At 44.9% G+C, this 22,463-nt stretch overlaps 1 protein-coding gene across 3 annotated transcripts in view; it reads left to right on the forward strand.

Moving 5' to 3' along the window:
- LOC138248841 (CD276 antigen-like) overlaps positions 1 to 22,463 on the forward strand; it is a 79,065-nt gene that overhangs the window by 14,889 nt on the left and 41,713 nt on the right. For all 3 annotated transcript variants that reach the window (XM_069202793.1, XM_069202792.1, XM_069202791.1), the window contains exons 2-3: positions 6,761 to 6,871; positions 12,976 to 13,034. In XM_069202793.1, coding sequence (XP_069058894.1) covers positions 6,864 to 6,871; positions 12,976 to 13,034 — 67 coding nt within the window. In that variant the 5' untranslated portion in view covers positions 6,761 to 6,863. The remainder of the gene's footprint in view (positions 1 to 6,760; positions 6,872 to 12,975; positions 13,035 to 22,463) is intronic.

Genomic DNA, 22,463 nt, shown 5'->3' on the forward strand with positions numbered 1-22,463 from the left:
GATTAATAAAGTGTATATAAATAAAGTGGCAAAATGTACAATTGAAAATTTGTATATGTACTGTAGGTGTCAAGGAATTTGAAATTGGAGGTTACAAATTAAATTAGTATCCTCATTGATTCGTGGGAACAGTACAGGTGCGTCAAACAGAATATAGCATGGACAATGTGTGGATTCAATTAAACTTAGAAAATCTCTGACCTTCCAATTAAAATTAATTTTTTTTATTTATATTTGTTTGCCAATTAAATAAAATGTTAACATTTGTGTATATGTTTGATGAATGCTTGTGTCTTTATTTTTTGTGTATTGTTTTGCAGTTCAAATCATCAACAATGTTTAGGCCGAGGTCCCCCGCTTCCAGTTATGACTCAGTAAGGGGTCCCTGGATTCCCTGAATTCCAAACATGATTCAGTGGGGTTCCCCGGGTTCCAGTAATGATAAAGTTAAAAGGTTGGGAACTACTGTTTTTAGAACTTTAATTCATTGTGTTTCTGTTGGAAACCTTGTATTGTAGTGTGATCACTCTTCAGTCAGTTGACCTGTGGCTGGCGATAGGAGGATCCCGTTTTTACAGGCTGCTCATAATAAATATTCAAAGACTTCCCAGTGCGTTGTGATCGTTTTATCATCACATTTCTGGTGGTGATTGCCAGGCACAACGGAACTGGCAGCCTGGAAAGTGATTCAGTACCTAGGGACCGCTGGCTACATCGGACCACAAGTATTGTATTGTAATAGTATTTATAAAGCGCTTACTACCCCTGACGAGGCGTCACAGCACTTTTTGGCGAGTAGCACGCTACTCCGGAACCCAACAAGAATTGGTAATAGATTAGTATCTGGAAATATGAGTACAGTTTTAGTATTAGTATGAGTTAATTTGAGCCGTGGATGTGAGAGTTTGTTAGTTAGATTGACTGGAGTGGCACCACAACTGGTGTATTACAGTAACCAGAGAGCAGTGAGGAGGATCATTGGTCGGCTGAACCTGGTGACCGTGGATGCAGGATACCCATGATTTTAAAGAAATTACAAGACATTTAAACACAGCAGCAAAGGATCGACTCGAGCACCTATTGCGAGACAGCTTCAGCCGCCACAAGTGAAAGCACGTGAGCACAAGCGTGTTGCCCAGCAACACGTGGCATCCGCCACCATAAGTCGGAAACTCAAAGCGTCCGAATCGCAAGCGATGCATTAATGGGATATGCGTGTTCAAAAACGCACTGACAATTCGCTAAGCTGAGCAAAGCTCCTATCACTGTTTACCGAGCACACACAGACAGGAACTCCTCTGCCGCCCCTCGTTTACTCATCACAACTCAGACGCCCCTTGTGACAATTAATCTAAGCATCTAAGATTTATTTTTACTTACAAAAGAACGTTTTTACTGTATCCCACTACAGTATGGCTTCATCCTGCATAGTTAAACCGCCTCCATTTTTGGGATAGCATGGGTAACCATCTATCCAATGGGAAGAGTGGATAGATCTATTTAAAAACTTTCGGATTGCTCTTGATGGACAAGAGTTTAGGCCAGAAAGAAAGAAAACTTTATTGCTGGGTACCCTAGGCAAACAGTGTCATCATAGTTGTAAGTACTTACCAGAGATGTGAAAATGACATATTAATACTGTTCTCAGTTTTCCCTATACTAATCCACCACTAAGCCTTTTGGGTTCTGGAGTAGCATGCTACTCACCAAAATGCAGTTCAACGCTTCGTCAGGGGTAGTAAGTGCTAAATAAATACAATTACATTACAACCAACCTATGGAAGATGTGTACAAGGAAGCCAAACTGCGCTTGGAACATAGATTTACAAAAGAAGAAAGTATTTTCATGTCCAGTTACAAGGTTTATATAAGACCACAGAGACCAGGGGGATCGTTGGAAGATTTTGTATCTAGTCTACCTGAGTTATCAGTCAATTGCAAGTTTGGCAAGATGACAGATGTGTTAATCAGAGACCAACTGATTGTCTAGTGTAAGACCAAGAAGACTCAGGAACTCCTATGGGCAACAAAGAAATCATTGGTAAAGAATGCTCTCAGCATCACGAAAATAGTAGAAGAATGAGAACAATGCATGACAGAAATTAATAAGAAAGACGTACTGAGTACAGAAGGTGAGGTTGATGCACTGGGGAAAAATGAGAAGACTTGAGAAAATGTAGGAGCAACCGGCAAACACAACCATAGATCACAGAAGGAAGTCAAAACGAAAATATGTGCAAGTTGTGGAAGAACATTTATGCAAGTGACTCTAAGTGGTGATTTGCGTCTAATAAAGAATGCAGTTGGATTATGCTTGCACGTGTAAAGACAACAGTAAATCACTTGTGACAGTTACCAAAGAGGCAGTTTGGGCAGATAACAATGGAGATTGTGTGCTAATTGTACATCTTCGAAGGGAAGGAGAATCAGACCAAAACTGTCCTTTGTAGAGTTGGGCAAGAGCATTGAACTAATGGTAGACTCTAGTTCTTTATACACCATCGTCCCAAAGAAAATGTGAGAGAAAGAATGGCCACAAGTCACATTACTTTCTAAAAATATAAATCTGGGAGGATATCACAGCGAAAGAAGAGATGTATTAGGATATCTTCTGTCTCCCACTGAATTCAAGTCCAGGCGTATGGAGGGGAAGGTGGGTGTAGCGGAAGACAGACCACCAATATTATAGTGGTATTTACTTATTGTGACTGATCCCGATCGAGTGTTAGTTGTGGAAGATTTAAGTGTTGAGGAGGTTTTAAGTGAGATGGAAGATGTATTTAATGAAAAGTTGAGGGAAATGAAAGGATATGTTCACAGAATAGTGTTGAAAGAAGGTACTATTCCTGTGAAACACAAGTTGAGAAGAGTGACGGTTATCGTGAGGAGAGAGGTAAAAAAAATGTTCGAAGAAATTATAAAAGAGCAAGTCCTAGAACCTGTGGAAGCCACTGACTGGGTTATACGAAAAAAAGGTGATGGCAGGCTCAGGTTTTGTGTAGACCTGCGCAGTATGAACCAACATGTAGTGATGGACAAGTTTCCACTGCCTAACATCAGTGAGCTTCTGTTAGTGCTCAACAGTGTAAGGTACTTTTCAAAACCTGATCTCAAAAGGGCATACCATCAGATCAAGTTGCACGAGGAGCCAATAACCTTGACAGCTTTTATTATGATGCAAGGCATGTTCCAGTTGATGAGGATGCCTTTTGAGCTACCCTCAGCTGCGAGCATTTTCCAGCATATAATGACTGAAGTGCTCAAAAGGGGTAGGAAAAGTGATTAACCTCCAAGATGACATTTTGGTGTTCGGGAAGTCTGTGCAAGAACGTAATAACATCTTGAGGTCAGTGTTGGACAGGCTTCGTGAAGCAGCTCAAATGTAAGTTCCTAGTCGATGAATTTGATTACCCTGGGCGTACCATCTTGGGCAAAGGAGTCAATTCAAGGATGATCTTCTGAAGGCAATCAGATCGGCGCCCATTTCCCATGACGAGGATCAGCTGCAAACCTTTGTGGGTGTTTTTGAATACAGTTCAAAATTTATCAGCAATTTCACAGAGAAAACTGAAAGGTTGAGAACGTTATTGAGAAAAGTTTGTATGTTTAAGTGGGAATAGGAAATACAAAGGGTGTCGTGATGTAGTGAGGAAAGATATGTCTGACGCAGGGTTGTTGGCACCATTTGATACCCAGCGGAGATCTGTATTGACAGTGGATGCCAGCACTTATGGAGTGGGGGCAGTATTGTCTCAAATGTATGGAAGGAGAGAGAGAGAACCATGGCAATTGCTTCACACTCATTAATGGAGAGTGAGCTGAACTATTCGGTGATAGAGCATGTGGCCTTGGCTGCAGCATGGTCTGCAGAGCATCCGACATTCCTGTGGTGTCTGGACTTTTGTACCCACATGGAAAACCAACTCTAATCAAGGTGTTGAGTCCAGGAGGGGCAGGAAAAGGGTTGTCAAGACTAGCCTACAGACTGCAGGAATAGCGGTTTCTAGTCATGCATGTTCTGTGCTGGAGGAATGCTCAAGTTGACTGCCTCTCACAGATGTCCTTAGATTGGACTGAAGTTGATGGTCAAAATATCTTGGCCAGAGAGCAGGCTGGGGCTGTGGCATGGTTGTATGATGTGGAAGAATGTGCCGGTGGACGTTCACTGTGAAAGAACGGAATAGATGTATGGGGGACGACCAAGTACTTAAAGGGGTTGAGCGAATGGTGGTTGGAGGAGGACGTAGGGAGAGCGCCATTGCTCCTCCCTTGAGGCCATACGTGAAGGTCTTTGATGAATTAACGCTGTGTGACAAGGCTGTGATAATTAGGAATGACACATTCGTACCACCTGTAGGGTTGAAGAAGAGTATCATTCAATTAGCTCATGAGGGCCACTTAGTGGAAACCATGACAGAAAAGAGGACAAGAGAAAATATTTGGTGGCCGGGAATGGACGACTAGATCAAGTCATGGGTGGAAAAATGTGATATCTTCAAAGAGGGTGGAAAGAGACTCACGACTGGTGTCCAGACCGTATAAGGCCATATTGAAAACCCAGGCAGACCTCGGAAACGGAGTGCTTGGATTTCATAGGACCCATGCTTGGGGTGAGCAGGAAAGTCAAGAATGCATTGGTAATGGTGGATGTGCATTCCAAGAGGTTGGTAGTCCAGTTTTGTTTGAGGTGACCACCCGTTGCAGTATTGAAACTTTGCAGAAAGTGTTTCTGGAAGAAGGGTTTTCCCGTTTGTTGATTACAGATAACAGGACCCAACTCACTTCACAGATGAAGTCATACTTGGACCATCAAGCCAATGGAATGGTGGAAAGATCCATCCTCTTGGTTAAGGATGCTAGATTAATGACAAGCCAAGGTAAAAAAAGATGTGGAAGTAATGGTGAGTGACATGGTGTGGGCCCATCATACCACAGTGTGACAAATAGTTCACCTTTTGAAAAGATGAGGGGGAGAAAGCCAAGCTCAAAGTTGACTCCAGTGTAGTTGACTAATGGTGGCAGTGAGATGGATAAAGAAATGAACCAAGAAGTGTCCAAGGGTGGTGACCTGGTGAAGCCTGGAAGGGTGAGTAAGAGATTATCCAAATTTTAGGGCCCTTTCAAAGTTAGGGAGATGAGTGTAGGATATTTTGAGTTGATGTCTGGAAACAAATAGAATAATCGTAAAGTGGCTCTTTACCAGAGGGACGATACAGAGGAACATGTTCAAGGGGACAGTTACATGCTCGCAGATGATGCGGAACTATTAAGAAATACTGTTTCTGGTGTGAGGGGGTAAGGGGAGAATGGTGGAGGTGATGTAAGAGGGGGTGACTGCGATAACAGGGTGCCTCCAGTAGTGGTGGAAGAAGTACGCCATCCAAGGAATCGCAGACCGCCTCCTTATTTAGAGGATGATGTACAACTTTCTTGAAACTGTTATTGTATTATTTTCTGCTTTAAGTAGGGTTTTATTTGTTTGATATTGCTTTTATTTAGTTTATCTTTAGTTTCTTTGTTTGGGCAGAAAGGAGGGGATGTGTAGTAATGCATAACGTTCACTGGTAACGCGTTTACTGTGAAAACATTGTGTACTTTAATGTTTTCGAACATTCATTCGTTGTGGTTCTGTTGGAACCCTTGTACTGCAGTGTGATGCCTCTTTAGTCAGTTGACCTGTGGCTTGTGATGGGAGGTCATGTTTTTACAGGCTGCGGGTAATAAATATTCAAAGTCTTCCCAGTGTGTTATGATCTTTTATCACCACAACATTCTCTATGTGGGTCATTTTAGCAGCTGAACCTTATACTAGTTATCAATGATGTCTTTGTTCTCGTGACGATTTATCCCTGGAAGGTCTGTGGTCCTCTCTTCTCGTGGTGATCTTTCACCAGGATGGAATGACCTATACCCTTGTCGATGAAAGTCCATTCCTATGATTGCCGGTGTCTGACTACAGCGTTTGGGACTACTGAGTGCCAATTCATCTTCAGCAGGGTGTCAGTAGTGACCCATGATGCACATCCCACAATTTAGTGTGTCAATACTTTGTTTTTAGTTTTTTAGTTTTTGTTTTATCTGAGAAGGCATTTTGACCTGTGGACTGCTTTAAGGCCTCTGCTCCCTAGTTGCTCTGCTCTGCTTTCAGGTGAAAACATGGTTTGGCTTGCGATACAGCTATAACATTCCTGATGTTCAGTCTCCCAGAGCTTAATTTATGTGTGTGGTTGCAGGTGGTGGGCAATGACACTCTTTTTTTAGATGAGGAGTGGAGTAAGAAATGTGGCATATAGTATAATCTAGACCAAACAGCCTCTGTGTTCAGCAGCACCAACAGCACGCTACTAAGAAAAGCTTTGGACCCCTGAACTTCTGTTTTGTTTTTATTTGCATTAAGCGCAGCAGTCTTCCACCCACTACTTTGTTGTTCAGTTCTACCAATCATCATGATGGAGAAGGGCAAATCCCTGGAACCCCAAATAGCCTCTCGGTTTGAAGTGATCCTTTAAGATCTCTTTGTTGATCATCCCATAAACCTGACTAAATTGTTGAGTTCACTATATCAGCGGACCCCGTCCTCCTAAAACGACCATCGCACCGGGGCAGGCTGTCTGTATCCTTGTGGTAGTCACCCAACCTCCTTACTCTGGTAGTGCTTCACACAACAGCTAAAGTCTGTCTCCCTTCCATCAAAAGAATCTTTTTGCCATTAAACGGGGCTTGTTTCACCGGATGAACTGCTTCCTTCCTCTTACCACAGGTGCTAGAAGCCACTGCTCCAGAAGACAGAAATGTAGCCGTTGACGGAGTCGACCAGGGTCACGGTCTCTTGCACCTTCTGGATCCTTCTGGAAACAGTAACGATGGCCAGGTAGGTCCTGAAAGTGAGGTGGTGAGCGAGTGAGTGAGCAGTAGTTGCACATGTCCAGAGCAAGCCATGGTGCTTTGGATTGAATAGGTGCAGGGCATGCTTCTAATTGGATTGAAGCTCTTCTGTAGACTCATTGGAGAGTAACGAACTCACCATGAACAGGGATGGAGGCATATTACGAATAGTGACCAGTAATTGTCAGGCTCTGCATTAGGGAGACCAAGATTGGAATATCGCATGCCCACAATGATTCTTTGCCACAGCAGCATCTCAGCCTGCTCTCCTTGCAAGCCCCATAGCTCTTGCCCTGGTGCTACATGCTGGAGACAAGGGCTGTGCTTACCTATGCCGGCACACAAAACAGTTTGGAGCTTGTAATCATAATTTATTTAAAAAAAAAAAAATTTAGGCAGGTGCATTCCTATCCATGGAGAATGCAAAGTTGTATGAAGCAATCTGGAGCTTGTGATCAAAACTTTTGTTCAAAAATAGAATACGTTAGTGCAGACCCTACTGTTCAGTGATTGCAAGATATATGTGAATTACACCAAAGAAAAAACAATATATTGCAAAGAAAGTAATACTTCACCAGTTCAACTTTTTCCACCCAATTATAGAAAAACTGTCCCATACTTTTCAGTTTCTATGCAAGAGTTTTCCAGTATCCTGATTCGCGTCTTTGAAATTACATTCAAGTACAACTCCTTCCGCCTGTGTTCAGCACTACTGTTCTTTCCACCAGCCGCCATTTCTGGGACCAATACAGATCTGGAATTGTGATCTGACTAGGGGTATCATTTATAACCAAACGCTTTCCCAATCTTTCTTTCACTTCATTGAACTAAACATTCTGCAGATGCCCCCATTACTGTTTCTTGAGCAACACTTGGACATACAGCCATGCAAGTGACACTTGTCATTCCTTTACTGGCCCAAGTGGACATTCCCCGGCCCGCTCACACTGCGTAGCGTGATCTAGAAGACAGGAGATTGTCTTAACCCACAAATAGCTGACATTTGATATCCCTAGTGGAACATTCTATTGGCCTAAGACATCTGTACCTTCAGGTCAGGAAACACAACTGGTTAAAAATACACATCACAGCTGTAGCTGAAACTGTAGAGTGTTTTTGGTGTGAGTGTTCGTGTCTACCGCTGTACACTGCTCGTGGGAGTGGCTTGATAGGTATTTCGTGTCCACCTACCAGAGCTCGGTGGTCCTTATAGGCTATTTCTGGTCTGCGGTCTCACAAGTACCTCACCATTTTGTCTTTCTTGTCTTTCTTATTTGCTTACTTTTCAATCAACAGCTTTCCTTGTGTGTTGTGTTGGTCCCTCCCCCTTCTTCTGTTTGTCCCCACCCCCTGGCGCATAGCCTGTTTACTTTCCCATTGACTTGAATGATTTGTAACCTTCTACTGGTAACATTTAAGGAACTACTTTTTTGTTTTTTGTTTGAACATTCCACAGGAGTGCATGTGTCTTCTAGCTCTCGCTCTTCTGTGTTGCTTCCCTTCCTCAAAGAACCGCCCCTGCTTGCTCCGTGTTGCTCTCTCGCTCGTGTGCTTCTGTTTCTAGCACGTGCGTCTTCGCCTGCACTTCATGGTGTTCTGTCACTCGGGTCCAGCTTTTCCTTCTCCCTCCCACCGGGTTTTATTTTTATTTGATCACCCTCGGCTAGTTCCTAATGTCTCCCGCCCAGCGCACTCCCTAACCCTCTCCTCCATTGCATGTGGACCTTTAAAATATATATATTATTTTTTGTTACATTTTGTTTTGGCAGGCCTGGTATAGGGGCTGCTCCACAGTGCAGTAAGCGATTTTAGACTAAAGAAGAGCAATGACTGGGCCACGCCCTACGTCATTTGACGGAGGATAAGCCTACAACATGGCGGACTGGATCATGTGGATATGGGGTTCTCAGAGCAAGAAAAGTTATTAAAACTCTGAAAGGGAGTGGATTACCACCTTTCGGAGGACCCTGGGACCGATGTAGGTGGAGAGGCGTGTGACAACCCTTGACAAAGTATGTGGGGGCTATCTTTTTAAGGGGTTGAGCACACTAGTATTGGATTTTAAAGACTTAGGAACCATGATTCTAACATAAATGCAACACCTGCAGTGTGTGACTACAGGGCTTGCCCCCGGGATAGCCATGAAACGATGTTCGAATTTTAATTGAGCATAAGTACGTGGTTATAGTCTTGACTAAGTCACTATACGCATGTGGGTCACGATGTTTGTGGGCACCGTTTTTCAGAAAATGATTACCCTTGAGAAACAAGCACGAATATTCTGAGCAATAGTTAGCAGTGACAAAAAAGCATGGTACAATGTGGTATGAATTGTGGTGCAGTTGGTTCTCTTAATAAAGAACGAGCATGCTATATGCGTAAAAGGGCACCAGGATTGTTTTGAGCCACATTCTGCTATTGGTGAGACAGATTATTAGTTTCATGGTATCAGAACAGTAAAATAAGCTCTGTTCACTTGTACACTTAATGTGTGTAACTGTGGTGGAGATAAGGGACCCCACACAATAGGGTTAATCCAAAGGTGGAGGAACTATAGGATCCACAATGCAAATGGAGTTAAGGAAGTGTCTATTCTCTGTGTTTCTTTACAGGCACTCAAATGGAGTTGTGCCATTGCTGAAAAAAACGCGAGTCAAGGGCAAGCAGTAGAGGCACGTGTCTTAGTGAGCTGGTGCCAAAAAGGAATAGGTCCTGAAGAAAGCCACGTTGACGCTATTGGGGTACACATAGGTCTGGCTGAAACATGTTGACCTTAGATTAGATGCAGGAGTACTTTAGGTCTCCATGTACATCATGCACTGTTTTTAATCTTGTCAAGGAGCACCGCTAATAAAGGTACACTAATAAGCATGCACAAAATATCAGCAACTAACCCGCTCTGCTGTAACCTGGTGTTGAAGCACACTCTGGGGCACGGCACCTGGGGTGGACCTCTATGATGAAGCATGCCACCAACTAGGTTGATGTGTGAGGGATTTTTTCTTTGAAGTTCTAAAAGAGTACTGTAACGCATAAAGACAAGCAACGGGTAGGATCAAGAGGTGGCAATATGCCTGCTCTCATTGTTTTGGTTATGAGTTAAACTTGGGAAGGTGGGCAGGTGTTCATTTCTTCTCACTCTCTCTTTTATTTGTTTATGTAAAGTATTTGTACATACACACAGTAACACAGTGAAAACACCACAATAGTACTCCACAAAGGATTAGATAAATAGCTGGTTTTTATCTGGATAAAAAAAGACCAAAACTACGAAAATCCAACATACACAAGTAAAGATACAAATGTTCAAAGATTAAATCTTAGTATAGCACTTAGAAACACAATAGCTCCAACGGGGGCAATCACAGCATCTTGACGGAGTCGCTTCCAACAGTGCGATGCCACTCATGAGGGAGTGCGGGCCGGTCACGGAGTTGCAGAGGTGTCGGGTACAGTACCTTGGAAAACGATGAGCTAACAAAGATGTTGCATGGAGTCGGTGGGGTGAGGTGTTGCTGGAGCCGGAGCAGCGTCAGTTCCTTACTGCTACCAGAGAGGTGAGGCATTGGTTCCTTACTGCTAGGGCAGGGGATGTGAAGAGATGGTTCCTTACGGGTGCAAGGGAAGTAATGTGTCATCGGTGGTGAGGTGTTGGTTCCTTACGACAAGGTGGGACCGATGAATCCAGCTGTGCAAGATGCGAAGCGTCAATTTTGCTATGTTGTGATCACACCATGGGGCCACAGGTGCTGCGGCGGGGTCGAATGTGATGGGCATTGATGACAAGGGACTCACGCTGTGGTGGAACTTCGGAGGCACTGCAGCAGCTCTGGGCCTGAATTGCAGGTTGCGGTTATTGCACTCAATGGTGACGACGGCTCCAATGCATGCAGCGGCGCGAAGTCAGACATCGGCACCAGTTCCGAAGTCGCTCTGGAGTCGATGTGTTCAGTTTCTTCTTGGTTGCACCAGAGACCACTTCCAAGGGCCCAGGAACTGGATTTGGCTTCACTTGTCAAGTCAGGACTCTCAGCAGGAGAGCCTTGCACTGGCAGCTAAAGTCTTTGATGGCCCTGAGATTTCTTAATAGGAAGCAAGCTCAGTTCAAGCCCTTGAAGAACATGAGAAAGCAGGATGTAGGAAGCCAAGTCCAGTCCTTTCAGTCCCAGGACAGAAGCAGCAGGCCAGCACAGCAAAGCAACAGGTAGAGTGGCAGTCCTTCCTACAGCATCCAGCTCTTCTTCCTGCTAGAATATCTTCAGTCCAGAAGTGTTCTAACTCTGTGGTGTCAGAGGTCCAATACTTATACCAGTTTCTGTCTTTGAAGTACGAAAATTCAAAGAGAAGTCTTAGTAGTGCGCAAGACCACGCCTTCCCTGCCCTGGCCCGAGACATGCTCCACGGGGTTAGAGACTGCTTTGTGTAAGGACCGGCACAGCCCTATTCAGGTGCAAGTGTCAGCTCCTCCCACCATTCTAGCTCAGGAAGATCCATCAGCCTGGTGTGGGCCATCAGGATATGCGGGGCACACCTCAGCTCCCTTTGTGTGTCTGTTTAGAGTGAATGGACAAACAGCCCAACTGTCATCCTGACAGACGTGTATTTCACAGACAGGCGAAGGCACGGAATGGTTAAGCAAGAAAATGCCCACTTTCTAAAGGTGGCATTTTAAAACTTACAACTCAAAAACCAACTTCACCAAAAGATGTATTTTTAAATTGTGAGTTCAGAGACACCAGACTCCACATTTCTATCTGCTCCCAATGGGAAAATATGCTTAGACGGTATTTCAAGGCAATCCCCAGGGTACCCTATGGGAGAGACAGGTCTTGCAGAAGTGAAATCCTAATTTAGCAGTATTTCACTACCAGGACATCTAAAACACACCACTACATGTCCTACCTTTTAAATACACTCCCCCCTGCCCATGGGGCTGCCCTGGGCCTTCTTTAGAAGGGACTTCCATGTAGTAAAAGGGAAAGTTTGGGCCTAGCAAGTGGGGGCACTGGCCGTGTCCACATAGCAGCTTAAAACTGCACACACAGTCACTGCAGTGGCAGGTCTGAGGGCTACTCATGTGGGTGGCAAAACCAGTGCTGCAGTGTAGCATTTGATTTACAGGCCCTGGGCACACATAGTGCACTTTACTAGAGACTTACTAGTCATGGAGAAACCAATCACTAATACTAATTACACATGGAACAGTTGAACTCTAGCACCGGTCAGCACTGGAAGGGTGCCCAGGTCCAGCAAAAAGACAGGGGAAACCACACTACAAGCTGACTGGTCTAACAGCTTGCATCATTTGAGTGCACCTAATCCAATAATAGTGCCAATATGGAAAGCTTTAGAAAGTACACTCATTCTAGCAAATCCATGCAAGCCGGTGCCAGTTATCGAAAGACCCCAGCAGTGAGTATGTAAATACAACAAAAATTTGTATTAAGGTGCCTTCAAACATAATGTCCAGCCATTTTGCTCAGGAAGGTTCAAGAAGTACCAAGAAAGGAGTCATTCAGCAGCAAACATAGAGTAAGGTGCTAGGATGCGTGAGTTATACTTAGAAATTTTGAGATTTTGTACAGCAGCCTAACCTCAGGTGTGTTTCTCTCAGTATCTAGGTGTGTTCACTGCTCTTCTTATTTGAGCCCTGTGTTGCACTAGTATTTTCACAAGTCTGCCCTTGAAACATAATAATTTGTCTCAGCTGAACTTTTGCAAAATTCTTTGTTTTGATCTGTAGCTATAACCTTTGCTTTCACTTATGAAGCTGTTTTTGATGTTGCATTTTCATAGCTCAGAACATTGCCTTGGTTGTTGAACAAATGTTAAGGTTTGCGTTCAAGGAGTGATTTTCAGTGTTCACATTACATGAATCTCCGTGTCTCCATCCGCGACACTTCTGACATATTTGCTCTGTTTAGATTCACAGAAGCATAGTATTGTTCTTCAGTTCTGTGCTGCCACAGAACATGTCTAGGGGTGATTGATTTTCTTTCCAGCTGTGTTATGGTCTTTGTTGATATTTGTAGTGGTTCATGGTCCTGCACAGGACTTCTGACTAACTGATTGTTTTTCTTTTTTCAATAGGATGTGGCTGTTCTGGGCTTGTATTGGCTCCGCCATGTGCTGCACAGATACAGAAAAAAGTAAGAGTCCTCTGTCTGCTGATATTCCTTCTTCTATTTCCATGCCAACCGAGACTAGGTCCAATGCCACCAAACGTCCCCGCAGGACAGTACATTGAGAGTGAAAACAGATAGTGCTCAGCAGAAGCATAAATTGTACATGTTACTCTAAAATGTCGTTCAACATGGACTTCAGAATAGATATCCAATTTTATCATTCTTCTTTCACTATTAGGCAAACATGATGTTTGATTTTCAGGATATTCATATGCCCATATGGATAATCTTTCACATATCTTTATTTAATGACATTGTTTGAAAGATATTGTTTACTTATCCAATTGTTGCTATATTTCTAGATTTTCCATTCTGAAATATTCAGTTTAAAAAAATAAAATAATTTAGATGTTATTTGATCAGTTCTCCTCTCAACAGTGTTTTATGAATGCTCTATTTTTGCATGATAAGTTTCTTACAATGCACTACAAATGTTTTTGCTTTCTAAATGAAAGGAGAAAGGTATTTCATATGTTTCCCAATTTTTTTTAAGGATAATGCCATTGTTATGTTTGCTATTCTTCAGGATAAATATGGCATACCTGCTTCTTTTTTAAATTAATGTAATGTAATTTGTGATTCCATCTACCGATACAGCTCTAAATCTCCTATAACTGTAGGTTATATTTTTCCTCTACCAAATGTATCTGTTAATAATATTTTGGATTAACCTTTCCCTAAAGCTGCTCTAATTCACCGAATACATTACATCCTATCTTATACAGAGTTAAAAGTATTGTTGAACTTTTTATGGAAAGGTAATTTGAAGTCTCCCAACACTGTTGATTTATGGGGAAAAAATATGGTTTGAACAGTTTAAACTTTTAGTGCAACCAATATAATCCAAACACATTTTTTATTATAATAGAACCATATACACCTCAACTTGTATCAATAAGTTTGATTTATCTACCTCCGCTCTTATTTGGTCTTGTACCACTGAACCTGGCTCAATTGCACATCTATTATTTGATTGTAAGTATGTTGAATTGTTTCTACTTTGGTTTGATCTAGGTGTTCAAACATTTTTGTTATCAATTTACCACTTACATTTGCTAATGTTTTTGTATCTTTATCACCTGATATTCGTAGTTCTAGTAATGTGCCTAACTTGTTAGATCTTCTTATTGCAATTGCTTATAAGGTGATATTATCTTGTTGGAAAGATTTTTCAAAATTATCATTTTTCACTTAGTGGAACAAACTTTGTTTGTGATAATCATGGAATTGATGTTGTTTCCTCTTTGAATCTTCAACAAACATTTATATATTATCTTTTCTGACTACCATTCTCTTGCTTTTACTATTTACACTCAACTCCGAATCTTTCCATATCTTCTGCTTAATTTAGTTTCTTTTCGTCTCTCTGTTCTTTTTGCCTTGTTCTATTCTTGATTTTCATTTTTCTTCTTTTGTATTTTTTTCTTCTTTTTTCTTTTCTATAATAAAATGTACTCTTATTTTGTTGGATATATGAATGCTGTATGACATACCATCACATGTTGTTTTACTGCCACTTTATCTCCTAAAATTAGACATCCAAAGACAGTAAGCTCAGGGTATTTGTTTTCAGGCCCATAGAGGAATGGCGCACTCCTGGAGTTAATAGACTCCAATTCTCAAGCACAGGGGGCATGAGGTATGCTTTTGGATAGTGTCCAACTAAACTATACAGGAAGGCTGACAGTACAGAGTACCCCTGTAGGACCACTTCAACAAGAGAACTAGTATTGGACATCCATTGCAGTCCTGACGCAGGCCTGATTTAAAGTTTGGTGGGGAGGAGGGGCTACCCCATCACAAATGTGACAGATATCCTGTCTGCCTTATTGCAGTTCCATAATACCCTATGGAAATTGTAGTACAGCAGATGATATATCAGACACATTTGTGATAGAGTAACGCCTCTGCTAAATTATAAATCAGGCCCTGAGTTTTCTTCCTGAATTTGGCTTAATACTTGCTGTGGGGCTTGCTTAAGTTTTGCTGTAGGATTTGATTATCTTTTTGAAAATTATTGCATCCAGTTTGCTTCAGGTGTTGCTTGAGTCTTGCTCTGGACATTGCTTCAGGCTTGCAGTGATTGCAACTTCTGTTTTGTTGTGAGTGTTTCTTCAGACTTGCTGTGACTACTTCTTCAGATGTGCTGTGAGTGCTTCTTCTGTTTTACTGTGAGTATTTCCTCAGGCTTGCTGTGAGTGTTTTCTCAGTCTTGCTGTGTGTGTCTTCAGTCTTGCTGTGTGTGTTTTTTTTTATCAGTGGTGCTGTGAGTGTTTCATCAGTCTGGCTGAGTGTTTCTTCAGACTTGCGAATGTTTCTTCAGTCTTGCTACGAGTGTTTCTTTCATCTTGCTGCAAGTGTTTCTTTCATCTTGCTGCAAGTGTTTCTTCAGTTTTCCTGAGTCTGCTGCTTGAATCATGTCATGAGGTTTGCTCCAGGCTTGCCTTGAGTGTTGCTTCAGGCTTGCCTTGAGGTTTGCTTCAGACTTGCCTTGAGGTTTGCTTCAGGCTTGCCTTGAGTGTTGCTTCAGGCTTGCCTTGAGTGTTGCTTCAGGCTTGCCTTGAGTGTTGCTTCAGGCTTGCCTTGAGTGTTGCTCCAGGCTTGCCTTGAGGTTTGCTCCAGGCTTGCCTTGAGGTTTGCTCCAGGCTTGCCTTGAGTGTTGCTTCAGGCTTGCCTTGAGTGTTGCTTCAGGCTTGCCTTGAGTGTTGCTTCAGGCTTGCCTTGAGTGTTGCTTCAGGCTTGCCTTGAGGTTTGCTCCAGGCTTGCCTTGAGTGTTGCTTCAGGCTTGCCTTGAGTGTTGCTTCAGGCTTGCCTTGAGTGTTGCTCCAGGCTTGCCTTGAGGTTTGCTTCAGGCTTGCCTTGAGGTTTGCTTCAGGCTTGCCTTGAGTGTTGCTTCAGGCTTGCCTTGAGGTTTGCTTCAGGCTTGCCTTGAGGTTTGCTTCAGGCTTGCCTTAAGCTTTGCTTCAGGCTTGCCTTGAGTGTTGCGTCACACTTGCTGTGAGTGTTACCATTGGCATGCTTTGAATGTTTTTCTCTCTTGCTGCAAGTGTTTTATGAGAAATTGGGTTATTGTTTGAGGGAAGTGCAAGCCGTTCTCAAGCAAGAACCACAATTTCCTTCAGGGTGAAATGCAAAAAGTCACTAAATTAACCTGTGCTCACCCCTCTAGTAGCTTGGCATAAAGCAGTCAGGCTTAACTTTGAGGCATTGTGTAATGTATTTATGCAGCACTTAAACAGTAATAAAGTGAAAACGCAACACAAGAAAATTCCCACTCCAATTTAAATAAATCGAGTAAAATGTAATAGATTATTTGACACCAAAGCAACAGAAATCCTATTTGTAGAACCAGAGATATGCAATTTTAAAGGTTTAAGTAAAAATAGTGCCTAAAAGCACAAAGTGCCAACTGTGGTCATCTGGCCACACCACACTGAGACAAAGTCAAAAGTTCAGGCCCACTGCGATGGAGTATGGACCGGATACAGCGACCAGATTAGGCCCACTGAGAAATGTACCTTATATCCTGGATGCAGTGTGTTGTGCCGCACACCAGCGGTTAAGAGGAGCGATGCAGGGTATTGCGTCCAGTTAGATTGGTCTGCATCGGTTCCAATGCGGTGCTGCTAGACGAGCTCCACGTTAAGTTGTGTTGCACTACGTCTGTTCCGATGGGAAAGTGCAAGAGTTGCAATGTGAGATCCTGTGTTGAGTTGAGTTGTGCTGCATCAGTTCAGATGAATAGAAACAAGAGCTGTTGAGATGCATCAGTTCTGATGAGGACCTGCAAGGGCTGCGTCAGTCTGCATTGCGTTGGTTCTTACGGGGACCACAGCTGAACTGACAGAACACCTTTATCTCCCCTTCCAAGGGTCTAGGACTGGGAAAGCACCACTTGAGGGTGTTGGGGGGTCACAGTAGGCAGTCTAGGTGCAAGGTTGAAGGGTGTTGGTGCACTTGAAGTCATTCTGGTGGTCCTGGGTTCACGGTACAGAACCAGTCCTTCTTCCTCAGGCAGCAGAGCAGGCCTTCTTGCAGACAGGGCAGCAGAGCAGATAGGCAGTCCTTGCAGCAGAGCAGTCCTTCCACAGGTCCAGAAGTGATCTGAAGAGCTGGGTCTGAGGGTCCCTTGTTTATACCCAGTGCCTCCTTGAAGTTGGAGAAGCTTCTGGAGTTTTCCACCTACAGAGGTGTCTGGAATTTCCTGCCTCCTTGCCATGGTCTCAGTCTGTCTGGGGTTCAGTAGGCTAGTGTGAAGTTCTTTTTGTGAGTGTGCTGTGGCAGTGTCTTAGAAGTCAGTGGCGTATCAAAACTGGAAGGAGCCACCCTGCACATAACAAGCAGGGGCCCCCCATCTGAACTCACTCAGGCCAGATGCTGTGCTGAGGGGGGGGGGGTGGCTGAAGCTGGGGGCCCCGCGGAGGCTGTAGGGGCCTTTATTATTCCCCTGTTTGAAGTGAAAGTGTGGTAGGAGACAGCTCCACTCCCTCATTAAGCCAGGATTGCCCATCCTGCCAACACCCATGCCCCCTATTGTGACACTGTCTGGGAGGAATACACAAAAGCCAACTACACCTAGTCATGTGATCCAAGAAACAGGCTGCAGGCACCAAATAGCTAGGGCAGGAAAATGGCAACTTCTTATAACTGGCATTTTGAGAATTGTGAATTAAAACCTGACTGCTGAACAGGGCCCTAGCTGGGAAGGAAGCATTCTTTGCTGCTTACCTAGATGACATAGCTGTCTAGAGTTCCAGCTCAGAGGAGCACCTGTACCACCTTCAGGAGGTGCTTCAGGTCCTGCAGCAGACAGGCCTGATTATCAAGGCCAGTAAGTGCTAAATAGGGAAGGAAACTGGTATAACTGAGCCAAATGGTGGGTGGGAGCAAGGTGCAGCCCCTCCAGGCCAAGATTGAGACTGTTCTGGCAATCCCCCAATACCCAGATAGAGGTGAGGGGCTTCCTGGGTCTCACCGGATATTACAGGAGTTTTGTTAAGTGATATGGCACCATTGTTGCCCCCTTAACTGAGCTGACGTCCAAGAAGTGCCCAAAAAGGTAATATGGACAGAGGCTGTCAGAAACTCTTCAGCACACTCAAGGATGCCATTTGTAGGAGACTTGTACTCAAGGCTCCTGACGTCTCAAAGGAATGTATTGTGCAAACAGATGCTTCAGCACATGGCATAGGGGCTGTCTTAGCACAGTTGCATAAGGAGCGCCTAGACCAACCTGTAGCTTTCATCGGTAGGAGGTCCATGGGAACAGAGGTGGATTGCTATTGAGAGGAAGGATTTGCTGTGAGCTGGGCGCTGACAGAGCTCAGAGTATACCTCTTTGGGACTCACTTCCAGGTTCTGAGGGACCATAGGTCCCTCGGATGGCTTGTCGCGTAGACTCTTATCATTCTAATGAGACTTCCTGATTTTGAGCAGCAGAATCGCCTGCGGCGTGGGATACTGAGGGGGTCATTCCGACCCTGTCGGTCAAAGACCGCCAGGGCCGCGAATGACGGAAGCACTGCCAACAGGCTGGTGGTGCTTCCTAGCCCATTCTGACCGCGGCGGTAAAGCCGCGGTCAGAAAACCGGGGCCGGCGGTTTCCCGGCGGTTTTCCGACGGTTTACCCCCGGCTGGGCGAATCCGCCAGGGCAGCGCTGCAAGAAGTGCTGCCTTGGGGATTCTGACCCCCCTTCCCGCCAGCCTGTTTCTGGCGGTTTTCACCTCCAGGAAGAGGCTGGCGGGAACGGGTGTCCTGGGGCCCCTGGGGGCCCCTGCACTGCCCATGCCCAGTGGCATGAGCAGTGCAGGGGTCCCCTAACAGGGCCCAGGGCGGCTTTTCACTGTCTGCTTAGCAGACAGTGAAAAGCGCGACGGGTGCAACTGCACCAGTCGCACCGCCGCAACACCGCTGCGGCCCTCATTCCCGCTGGGCCGGCGGGCGCTAACTTGCTTAGCGCCCGCCGGCCCAGCGGGAATGTCAGAATGCGGGAAGCGGTATTTTGGTCGCGTGGCGGCCAAATGGCGCTTCCCGCCTGGCAACCGCCGCCCGCCAGAGTTAGAATGAGGGCCTGAGTCTTAACCCACTACAGGTGATACCTGTCTCCCTTAATCTGGGTTTTTGCTCCGGCTAACTAGCAGTGCCTCATCTCTACCCAAGGGCAAGGATGCTTGGGTAGCCGAGCGCATGACATAGTTGATTTCTCAGGGAAATCGTGGTCACTCAGGTCTCATACGTTTCTCTCATTTCATTGGTCTCATATACACAATGACAAACAGAGGCAGTATATGTTTAAATAAGGTTTTAATGAAAAGATTGCATCTTAGATAGGAAAGCATGTACTGCAATAACCAGGACGATACAGCATGACAAGATTAGAATTGTGACAAAGAGAGTGAAGCATAGAAATAATGTCACTAGAGTCAATAGACTAATTCCTACCTAGGCTATGATAGAGCACAGCATGTTAAGCTCTAATTCTGCCCTTCAGGTTCTCCTGGGAAGACATCATCACCCATACCTGAGCAAAGGCCTGAAGTCTGCATAAGCAATTGTAGCGAAGCGTTCAGCAATCAGCATACAGTCGTGGTTCTCTGGCTGGAATATCCCTCTAATGTGTAAGGGACAAGGAAGTGTTTTTATAATAAAACAGCTGGTGTTCTGAGAAAATGTCCCTATGCAAGGATGTTTGTTTTCTATGAATACCGGAGACAAAACATTTACCACATTCACCGGCAACCTATCTTACTGCAGCCTTGAGAGGAGCACAGAGTGAACAAGAATGTCTTGTTTGAGAACGCAGTGTTGGCCTAGGCGAAAACAGCTAGATAGAGAGAAATAAAACAAGACCACAAAAGTGGCTATTGTTAAAATAATAAATTAAGCTGAATAAAATATATCTAGGTTAAAGTGCACAGCGGCAGGCCTACTATGCTAAAATAATGTGCATGGAGCTATAACTAAAATGGCTACACAACACCCTCATCTTGTCGGTTGAAGGTGGTTCAAAGCCTAAATATGGCGGTCATTCTGACCGCGGCGGGCGGCGGTCGCCGCCCGCCATGCGGTTACCGCCGAATGACCGCACCGCGGTCAAAAGACCGCGGCGGTCATTCTGGCTTTCCCGCTGGGCTGGCGGGCGACCGCCAAAAGCCCGCCCGCTGGCCCAGCGGAAAAAACCCCCTCAACAATGAAGCCGGCTCCGATGGAGCCGGCGGAGTTGAGATGGTGCGACGGGTGCAGTGGCACCCGTCGCGATTTTCAGTGTCTGCCAAGCAGACACTGAAAATCTTTATGGGGCCCTGTTAGGGGGCCCCTGCAGTGCCCATGCCAGTGGCATGGGCACTGCAGGGGCCCCCAGGGGCCCCACGACACCCGTTCCCGCCATCCTGTTCCTGGCGGTAAAAACCGCCAGGAACAGGGTGGCGGGAAGGGGGTCGGAAAGCCGCGGAGGATTCCCTGGTGCAGGGGAAAACCGGCGGGAAACCGCTGGTTTCCCTTTTCTGACCGCGGCTTTACCGCCGCGGTCAGAATATCCCCAGAAGCACCGCCAGCCTTTACCGCCAGGGTCAGAATGACCCCCTATATGTGTAAAAGGTGTCAGTAATGACAAGTTAAAAGGACACATGAGCATATATAAAAGGAAAATTTAAACTGTTAACATGTGGCACAAATGGGGCCGGATTTCAAGAGTTGCCAATTGAATCCGGGACAATGGAGGACAGGAAATCTTCCACTTCGGCAGGTGTTAAAGTTGGAAAGGCATCACCAAGAAGGACCAAGGAGCAGTTGTGTTCCATAGCCTGAGCCTCAGCCGAGGCAACAGCGTTCCGTGGTGTGCCAAGTAATGAGTTCAGAGACGCATCCTCCAGGAAGGGCAACTCATAAACAGCTTTCCATAGCAAATGCACCCTCAACGGTCATGTCTGGTAATGAGCCCTCAGCGAGAACATCAACAGATCAGTGTCCAATGAAAGCAAGCGCTGCGTATAAAGGCAAACTTTCAGTCCATGTTCGAATGAGCACCAGAGGCACCAAAACACGGGCTGCACACAATGCAAAACTGGTCTAAATGACAGAGATCATTCACACTCCAATTGCTCCAGGAGTGTTGCTCCAAAGTACTGCATTATGCGTTCACGACACAGCTGCGCTGGTGGGAGCGCCATCATTCCTCCTTGTTGCGGCAGGAAAGCCATTGCGCATGAAAAACAGCAATAGCAAAATGCCAAGTATTATAGTCAAAGTAATTGGAAATCCCCCGAAAATACTGTGGATGGCTGATGGTATTAAACCGAATACGGAGACGTAGGAGTGAACGAAACCAGAACCAAAAGCCTTAAAGAAATTTGCGATTCCAATAGTACTGGACGCATTCAATATTCATCCCACGAGTTCACCAAAGTGTCTCGGAAAGTTGGTACTTAAAAGGGACTGTATCTCTGCTGATGACCTTGCCACCTGAAGTGCGTAGGTCTCGCATGCAGATGTGAGGGCCACATGTTTTTGAAACAATAAAGCTGTGAGTCTGCTCAACTTGTCAAAATTCGAAATAGCAATATGGGGCCAGATGTCAGCTACCTCTTTTAGTCTAGTGGGAGGAAAACGTACGTTCCCGCAGCATGTAACAATCTTAGAGACCGAAACAATCCCACAATAGTCTTCACCATTGAGAATAACATAGCTGCCATTTGAAAGCACCTGGAACGCAGGTCTAATCAATAAGACTGGAACTCCCTTCAGATAACAAGCCAAGTTCGCTGCAGACGCGTTACATGCCCCGTGCAAGGACAACCGTTTACAAACCAACAAATGGCTTACAGAAGTCTTGCATTCCTACCGCTAAGAAAGACCTCTTTCATGCCACTGAGACATTTGTACGAGAAGGGCAGCTCCCACACCTCATGGATATAACTATCTCCCAGCCTTTCATATCAGCCTACAGGAATGTGTTTTAAACAGGATGTGAATTGTAGTGTGGAAATAGGCAGATTAATGACCCGGTGTATTAACCATTCAGCAGATGGTATTTCAGCCACAGTAAAAGGTAACTTTTCTAACTTTTCGATGTTTAGCATGACATATGTCGCTTTATTCTTAGCCATTAGTTGTTGTCGCATTAAATTGAATGTAGAAAATATATCTCTTGCGCTAACATGTTGCCAGGGAACGCGACCTGCCTTCAGTGTTTGAAGTGTCCAACCCAACTGCATAATGGACCTTAGTTGACTCTGTCCATGGTGTAACAAAGACATATCAGTTTGTACTATGTCTATTGCAGAAGAGACAATGGGGGTCATTTTGACCCCGGCGGGCGGCGGGCGCCACCCGCCAGGCGGAGACCGCCAGAAGACCGCACCGCGGTCAAATGACCGCGGCGGTCATTCTGACTT

This window comes from Pleurodeles waltl, chromosome 8 (genome assembly GCF_031143425.1).
Source record: "Pleurodeles waltl isolate 20211129_DDA chromosome 8, aPleWal1.hap1.20221129, whole genome shotgun sequence".
Classification (NCBI taxonomy): Eukaryota; Metazoa; Chordata; class Amphibia; order Caudata; family Salamandridae; genus Pleurodeles; species Pleurodeles waltl.